This window comes from Heloderma suspectum, chromosome 2 (genome assembly GCF_057233095.1).
Source record: "Heloderma suspectum isolate Gila_16-S chromosome 2, 16-S_ref, whole genome shotgun sequence".
In the NCBI taxonomy this organism is placed as follows: Eukaryota; Metazoa; Chordata; class Lepidosauria; order Squamata; family Helodermatidae; genus Heloderma; species Heloderma suspectum.
This window is the reverse complement of record NC_139459.1, coordinates 192,774,020-192,782,901: the sequence shown is the minus strand read 5'-3', so window position 1 is coordinate 192,782,901 and position 8,882 is coordinate 192,774,020. Positions and strand designations below refer to the sequence as shown.

The window sequence follows — 8,882 nt, the reverse complement described above, 5'->3', positions numbered from 1 at the left end:
AAATAAAAAAGATGCAGCTCCCACCATATGAACCCCACGCAAATTAAAGAAGCATAGCAAAGCCCACTCCTTTGTGCAATGGGTATTTTCCCGTTAATTGCGTCACACCCGTGAAAACCCATTATTTTTGTCCCTTCCGGAGTTCCGTCCCTCTATCTCCCTTAGCGCACGCAGAGCGTCATCTATGCTAAAAAGTTCTACACCGTCTTTGTTCTGATTGGGTACGCTCCCACAAGGCGTCCTGTGATTGGCCGAGACGTACGGATCTTATCTGCTGAGCCGCGCGTGAGAAGCTGAAGTAGGAGAAGAAATGAGAAGGGGTGGGGTTGCCATAGTGGCGGCGAAGAGGGTGGAGGCGGGGAAAAGGCAGCGGCGGAGGAAAGGGACCCCGGAAGAGCAAAGAATTGTGGGTAATCCCCCTCCCCTTCCAAATAGCGAACTTCGGATAATATAGGGGATGGGGGCGTCGGAGTGTGTAGAAGCAGAAAGTGTGAATAATTTGGCCCCAAGATGCCATAGTTAGGGAGGAGGAGGTTCTGGGTAATTTCCCGTTGCCTCACTTCCCTTCTTCCCGTAGTGGATTCTGGGTAGTGGGAGTTGAAAGTGGAGCCTAACGCACAACTGCAACCTAGAACCCTTCTTTAACTTTTGGCCTTATACATGTCTCCCCCGCCCCCCCAGGATGACCAAATGCAAAAGAAATTGACTGGGCTCCCATAGAAGGGGGTATTTGGGCAATTGCGGCTTTTCTCACCCCTACCTAACAAGCTGTAGCTGCCCCAAGTTTCTCTTCTGCATAGCTATTTGAGGTAAAGGAGTTCTGTGATCCTTTGGATCTGGTGTCTCCCTGTCTTTCTGTTCCTTTTAAAACAACAGCAACCCTAAACAAGACAAAGATGGTGATGATGCCACTAGATCTGGATGCAACCCATACTGATCCACCAGTGGAAGAGTTGGGTTTTTCTCTCTGTAAAGGAAGGGAGGAAAGGCTCCGTCTGCTTAACCATGAGATGTATGTTTACTCAGAAGTAAGTCTTGGGGAATTCAGTAGGAGCTACTTCCAAGTAGTGTATTACAGCCATTACAGCACAACTTCATGCACCTTCATGTGGAAGAAAGTACCAGTGTGTTCAGTGGAGTTTAATGCCTATTAAGGGTGCAATCCTATGCATGTTTAGACAGAATAAGTCCTACAATTCCCAGCATTCCCCAGCCAGCATAACTGACTGGGGAATGCTGGGAGTTGTTGGACATTTTTCTGTTTAAACATGCATAGGATTGCACCCTAAATGTGTTCACAGTTGTAACCTTAGATGGCCCGAGCAGCTTTGCTCTCCCTTTTTCCTATTCTTCTGCAGGTTACGTTCCATTGTAATTTCCATTGACAATGAAAAGATGCCACTGGGCAAGTTCTGCTTTGCCTTGTGGTTGCTGAGAGTAAACAGACATTAGGGCAGCATTTCCTAGACTTCTGGTAGTTGAGTCTCACCGTTTTCCCCATGGTGGAAGTTCCACTCCACTGTTATCACCCCAGAAGTTGGGTTTCGCAGTGTGAAAGAGTAACCATTACCTATCCTCACAGAAGCCTATTTATGTGTGTGTGAATTGCTGTTCGGAGAATGTGGCCTGGTTGGACAGAGGTAAGCCCAGAGCAGTAACACATGCAGAGATGTAATAGGCAGTCTCCTTTGACGGCAGGTAATTCTGCTACATCTCTGTATTGAATGTGATTGAATGATTTCTTCACACCCACTACAGAGATGCAGCGGAATTACCTGTTTGCTGCAGAGGCTGTTTGGAAGAAAACAAGGCCAGAGTCGCAATTCATGCAGAATTGCAGTAGGCAGTCTGTGAATGGGTGATTTTGGTTTCCAGGAGCCTTATTTTTTAATGTGTTTCTCACAGCACATGAGCAATTCTTTTGCAGTACCTAGTTTAGGAATTGCTGGATTAGAGCAATATCTTTGAGGGATATGCAGAGGAGGCTGCCTGACATCTGTACTGTATGTACACATTTTCAGAATGGGAGTATCCAGTTCTGTGCCCTTCGCTTCCCCACCTTCAGTGAAATCACATTGGGATATGCCAGAATTCTCTTTGGTCCTGCATCCTGCAGTGCAATTCAGCAAGTTCACTGTGACAATTGAAAGCATTCTGGGAAGAGGAAAAGCCAGTACTATGCCTGTAATATTCATACAAACAAATAGTGCAGGAGCTAGACTATTAACCTGCTTTTAAAAAGAGCTTGTATTCCTATTAATTCCTCTCTCACTTTGAACAGTACAGGATTTAGTCAGGATTCCTAAACTTACTTAACAGAGATTAAGGTCGCAATCCTATTGTTTCTCCGCTTGATGACCGTAAGCCTCCGAACTTGGAGGCTTATGATCATCCAGTGCAGTGTGGGAGGTGTGGCAGATGTGATCTTCGTCTCCCCATTGTCCTGCCCTGCATTTTTCTCTAGATGGGCTTTTTTGCCTGTCTAGCTGGGGCATCTCGGAGGGGGAGGGAAGGAGGCTGGAGAGGCCTCAGGATAGCTCATATCCTAGTCTCTGCTGTCTCCTCCCTGCCCACCAAAACACTCTTTTTCCTCATCCTCTGAGGTTGAGATCCCCACTTTGGAGAGCACCTGGTGCAGTTTGTTCTGTGCCAGCTGTGGGGGGGGGGGGAGTGCGGATTCCCAGCTCTGAGGTCAGAGTGCTGTGTCTGACTTCGGATCTGGGAATCCAGACTATCCTATGGCCACTCCCATGCTGTCTGAGGGCCATAGGGTTGCTCTCCAAGTCCTGTTAATTTCAGTGAGACTTACTTCTGAGTAAATATGCATGATATTGCACTGTTAAAGAACATTAAAGGTTTAAACAATGTTTAGTAAACTAAAGTAACTGTTCATGGATGCATGGCAATAGGAAATGTCATGAGGAGAAGGAAAGAATATGTGGTAGGATGTCATGACTGTGAGTTAATTATTCTATATTCCCTTGTAAAATGGGAGAAATAGTGTGTACTGTTACTACCAAGACAACGATTAGTCCTTTGCACTGCCACCCCTATTGACATTTTAATTCCTGAGGACGTAACGTTTTTAACATGAGTAATGTTCCCTGTGGGGCCGCGGTGGCTTAGTGGTTAAGACGCTGAACTGCAGACTGGAAGGTCGGCAGGTCAGCAGTTCGAGACCCGAGTGCTGCATGACGGAGTGAGCTCCCGTCTTCAGACCCAGCTTCTGCCAACCTAGCAGTTCGAAAGCAAGAAATTGCAAGTAGATAAATAGGTACCGCCTCGGCGGGAAAGGTAACAGCGTTCCGTGCACCTCGGTGTTCAGTCATGCCGGCCACATGACCACGGAAGCGTCTTCGGACAGCGCTGGCTCTTCGGCTTAGAAACGGGGATGAGCACCGCACCCTAGAGTCGGACACGACTAGTTGGGGACACCTTTACCTTTAATGTTCCCTGACTGAGGACTGAGGAATGCCACTGTTGTTGGAATGTTGTGTATTCTGTTTGCTTGCTTTCAAAAGCAATGTACATCAATATTTAGGATGAGCAAGTTTATTATTTATCTTCAAAGCTGCAAATGAGTGAGTCAGTTACTGCCCTCCTCTACTTTGCTCCAAATCTCTGACTCTAACAGAGATCATGTTTATGGCATTCATTAACTGGGTTCACACAACACGATAAGCCACAGTTGGTTGTGAGCCATGTTTGTTTCAGAGTGCCTTGTTGTGTTGTTCGAACCTGGCAGTGTGGTTTGTTAACGATGCATAAGCCACTCTGACTGGGTTTGGACAACATGACAAGCCACTCTGAAACAAGCATGGCTCACAACCCACAGTGGCTTAACATGCTGAGTGGGCCCAATGACTAGGATTGTTCAGACAATCAACAGGGTAAACAATGCAGCATCAGTTGTTTTCCCTACCCCTGCGCACACCGGTTGCATGACCGGGATTGCCCTAACTACCTGCACTGCGTCGAGGGTTGCCGTGTTGTCCGAACCTGGAACATGGCGCAGCGGTTGTGCATTTTCACCTACCCTACAACCCATACTGCAAGCCGTGGGTTGTAGGGTGGGTGAAAATGCACTATGCCTGCCCTGGGTTCAGACGACACAGCAAACCGTGACACAGTGCAGGTAATTAAGGTGATCCTGGTTCCGTGACTGGCATGCTCAGGGGCGGCAAAACAACCAATGCTGCATTGTTTCCCCTGCTGATCATCTGAACCCAGAGACTATGTTACCACATCTAGGGTGTTTGCATTACACAGGAAATAGAAGATTTGGGCTTCTTGAAGTCCTTTTTCTGCCTTACAGGTAAACATCCACCATGAATTTTGAAGGCCTAGACCCAGCCCTTGCAGAGTATGTACCTGCCCTCCATCCTGCCCTGGATCCCCACCTCAACCCTAGCCTACTACAGAATGTGGAGCTGGATCCAGATGGGGTACCATTAGAGGGCATCCCTGTGCCTGACTCAGTGCACATCATGGAGGGCATGTACTCTGAGCTTCACACTGTTGTCTCTGAAGTGGGTGTGCCTGTCTCCTTCTCACACTTCGACCTACATGAAGAAATGCTCTGGGTTGGAAACCATGGGGTAAGTGATTTGATTAAACAGAGTGAAGGGGGATTATGCTTTGTATTGGGTCATACATTTTGAATCAGCATTATTCAATGCCTGAGGTTAATGGTGTGATCTACAACAGGGCTGGGGGACATGTGGCCATCCAGATGTTGTTGGGCCACAACTCCCATCGCCCCTGACAGTTGACAGTGCTGGCTGGGGCTGATGGGAGTTGCAGTCCAAAAACATCTGGATGGCCACAGGTTCCCCACCCTTAATCTACAAACTGCTAAAGCTGATTTTAGCTCCATTCAATTCAGTAAATTAATCCCAAGTATGTTAGTTTATCTGCTGTTGATTGGGCTGCTCATCACCTATTCCTGAAAATGTTTGTTTTACTTTAAAAAACTGAAGATGGTATTGCACTTATGTGATCTGACTGTCTATATACCTCTCTTACGTTCATTCTGGTTGGATTAGCATATCAGTTGTAAACTAGATCCCGCTCCAGACTATGGTGGTTCTGCGATGTGGATGGTCAGTTTGAAAGCTGCAAGAGCCTTCAGCGCTACTGTTTGGAATACCAAAGATTCTAGCTTCCTTAGTTTTCTTTTTTTTAAGTATACTTCTGGTTCTCAAGGCTACAGCAATGCATGTGTATAGGGGGTGTTGCATGTATTTTATTGCTGTTAGGCGCTTTGAACATCATTTGGTGGAAAAGGAGGATACAAATTTAACAAATGATATTTTTGTATTGTTTTAAAAAGATTTTAAGCCTGGCAGCCTTTTTTTAAAAAATACTTTTTATTATATTTTTTATCTTTATAAATGAAATAGTACCAACAACCTAATCAATAACTACAATTTCCCAACAATACAGTATTCTTAGGAGGACACAGCAATAATGAAAAAAGAAAAGAAAAAAAAAGGGAAAGAGAAAAAAAAAGATAAAAAGAAAACAGAGAAAGGAGCAGGGGGAAAAAAGCATGAATGTATGTATGTAGTTATTTAAAAGGATTAAATTTAAACTCTATTACACAAAAACTTCAAATCCCATTCTAGTTAAAAATTATACCTATAACATTGGCAATATTACAATTCAATACAGTATAAATAATCAACCTTACATTTCAATATCATATCATCAGTCTTATAGCAAGGAAGCAGGTCTGCAATTCATTTCCAGTAACCATATATTGCCCTTCAGCTAACATATAATATTAAAGCTTAACAATTTAGCCAGCCAAAAATCTTACTAACCAATAACGATAATAATAATAAAAAAGAAATGAAATTTAAAAGGATTAATAATAACACTAACAAATCACTAATAAATTTTATAATATTATATGATAATAAATCTTAAAATCGACCTTACAGCAAACACTATATTTTCTACTAGATATATAAATGAGTGTGCACATCTATACACCCTCAGACAGTAGATTTAAGTACAGTATATCACATCCATTTTAAAAAGAAAGGATTTAAAGTAAAGAGAGAGAAAAGAAAAGAAATGAGAGAAGATAAACAAAAGGAACAGATAGATAGATAGATGAGCAATTATCTCTGGCCTAGCCTGAATCTTCCAGACTAAACATAGCCAATTAGCAAAACATGTTTGTAGATTCCAGTTCATGGTGGTGGAGTAGAAATCTCACGCGATTTTCCATTTAGCCAGGCCTTCGCCATTTCATGATTTAGAAACTTCTTCATCGGGCCTTCAGAAAAAATGCAAAATGTAGCAGGATATTTTAAGTGATATTGTAAGTTCATTTGTTTTGCCAGATTTTTCGCCTTCAAACAAATCTTGCAGGTCATCAAATATTGTTGATATATCTTAATCCATTCCTCAAATGTTGTTGGTGTTTCTTAATCCATAAACTACAATGGAACACGTCAGCCCTTTTTTCTCCTATTTAGATAGGAGGTACAAAACAACTTTGAGCGATGATTAAGCTCTGGCAGACTAGCTCCAGAGTCCAGCCCCCCTGATAATACGCAGAGATTGCTAATCTTCCGAAACTTCAACCAAAGCTGCTCCCGCCCCCCCCCCTTTTCTTTCCAGGGGGGAGATGAAAAGTTTTTCAACCTTTTAAAAAGCTGTTTGAGATAGTACCCGCGGAAGCTCCGCGTCATGCTGCAAGGGCGACATTGGCTCCGACCGGAAGTCCAAAGCCTGGCAACCTTGAAGACCAATTTTTGGTGGAAAGATGGGATAGAAAATTTTGAAATGAAATGAGTGAATGAATGGTTTGCATATTCAGGTTCTTTTGTGATATAATCAAAAGAACTATGGCTTGCATATTAACCAGATGAGAAAGCAAGCTGTGTGTGGTCACTTTACCATGTAGAATAGGACAGACAGAAGAGTCTGATGGTCTCATGAGAATTAAGAGGGGATTAGCTGAGCAGGAAGAAGGATGACCAGTTGAATATGAGTGTTTCCCTGTAACTCTTTAGCTATTTGGCTGTTTAAATAAGCATGAGATGGCTGTTTAAATAGGCATGTGTTCATTTCTCTGCAGTTCCTTCCAGTGTGTGATCTGTGTGTTATAGATCAAACTTGAAGTGAGGGTGACTGGCATTGCCTCCCTTTTTTTCCAGGGCCATGCCACCTCTTTCTTCGGCCCAGCCTTGGAACGTTACTCCTCCTTCCAGGTGCACAGCAGTGATGACATTCGACAGATCCAGAGTCTGGAGAATGGGGTGCTTTTCTTGACCAAAACCAACCTCAAATACATGTCCCGTGGGGGGCTCGTAATCTTTGATTACCTGTAAGTGCCTTTCAGTAATTAATGCTGTGCTGGATGGGGGCGTGAGGGGGAGGGGGGGTCTTTAGAATACTGACATATTCATTGAGGATCCTGTCCAGTCTTTGGTCCCTGTATAGTTTGCTTACAAGACATCGAGGTAGACCCTTAGAAACATAATGAAAGCTTTGTACCTTTAATCGTACATCTGATGCATTGTGAAGCAGTTTGCAGCAGGCATCTTCTTTGAAAGGTTCCAGCGTAAGGTTGAGAAGAGGGCTTGGATTTCATGTCCTGCCTTTCCTACAAAAGTATGTGGACAAATCTCAACGTAACTGCCAAGAGGTTTCAGGAAGTAACATTGTGATGGAACTTTTCTACATTTATCTGTGTGCCAAGTAAACTGGAGAACATGTCAGGATTCGCCCTGATGGTTCCTCTTTGCCCTCTAGAATGGATGAGAGCGAGGACATGCACAGCCTTCTGCTGACTGATCCCAGCACCTTGCTTGTTGGGGGACTCACCAGCCATGTGATAGAGATAGACCTCAACACAGTGCAAGAAACTCAGAAGGTACAGTGTTGCTTAGCAGATATTTGGCCTTTATTTGTGGCATTGCTTCTGATTACCCAGAGCACAGGATGTAGTATGGGGGTGGGTTGGTCATGGCATTACACAAAGATGAGCAGGAATATTTCTCTTAATGAAATGAATGTGAGGATCTGAAGCAGAAAGACAGGAAGAGATCTTCCTCAGAACATACATTGCGTCTATGCTAGAGGGAGAGAATTTATTCAGAGATATTGCTCCTCATTGTGATGGATGTGTTCAGGTAGTATTGGCTCGTATTATAGCCAAGCCAAAAGAACAAGATTTTTGCGTCCCACACCAAAGAAATGCCTTGGAAGTAACAGTCATGTTCTTTCCACCAGAAGGTTGATTATATTAAAAAGCCTGAAGCAAAAGATTGAGCTTTCAAAACAAAAGTAAGATGTCACATTATGCAAACAACAAACCATGCAATCCGAAGTGGGGTGGGTGGGTGGAATGAAGTGGCAGATCCTCTGCCACTTCCAAAGTCCTGCTGGCTTATGCTGGCCAGGGCGAGAGATGGGGAAGGTGGACTTAACTTTTAGGGGGGCATTTTTTTCTGGCAGACAGAAGCAGATCTTTAAAAAATATCCCCCCACCACCCACTTACATTGAAAGCAATGCAGGGGAAGTTGACTACACCAGCTCCAGGATGACATGGTTGAGGGGGCCCAGCCCTAGTGTCCTCCTTGGAATTGGAGGAAGCTGCTTCTCGCCCACTCCATTTCAGGGCCTACCACTGGCAGGCGCGCTGCCAGTGGCAGATTTACACCCACAGAACTTCCTGTACATGTAATGGGGCCTCTGGGGCAGACCTGGCCTTCCTAACCAGTGGAGCTTCTCTCTGCCCCATCCTAAACTCCAGTTCCATGAAATTGTTACTTACATTTTTAAAAAGGTGCTTCTCAGCTTCACTTAGCATGAGAACATAAGAAGAACTATGCTGGATCAGACCAAGGGTCCATCTAGTCCA

The 8,882-nt window shown here is 44.1% G+C and overlaps 1 protein-coding gene across 4 annotated transcripts in view; it reads left to right on the top strand.

Annotated features, from left to right (window-relative positions):
- Positions 1-231: 231 nt before the first annotated feature.
- Positions 232-8,882, top strand: part of PAN2 (poly(A) specific ribonuclease subunit PAN2) — a 38,251-nt gene continuing 29,600 nt past the window's right edge. For 3 of the 4 annotated variants that reach the window (XR_014788142.1, XR_014788143.1, XM_084837092.1), the window contains exons 1-4: positions 232-406; positions 4,316-4,598; positions 7,173-7,342; positions 7,771-7,891. Coding sequence is in view for 2 of the 4 variants with exons in the window: in XM_084837092.1 (XP_084693218.1) it covers positions 4,329-4,598; positions 7,173-7,342; positions 7,771-7,891 (561 nt within the window). In the remaining 2 variants the exon portion in view is untranslated. Of the gene's footprint in view, positions 411-4,315; positions 4,599-7,172; positions 7,343-7,770; positions 7,892-8,882 lie in introns of all 4 variants that reach the window. The other variant, XM_084837093.1, reaches the window with a different exon arrangement.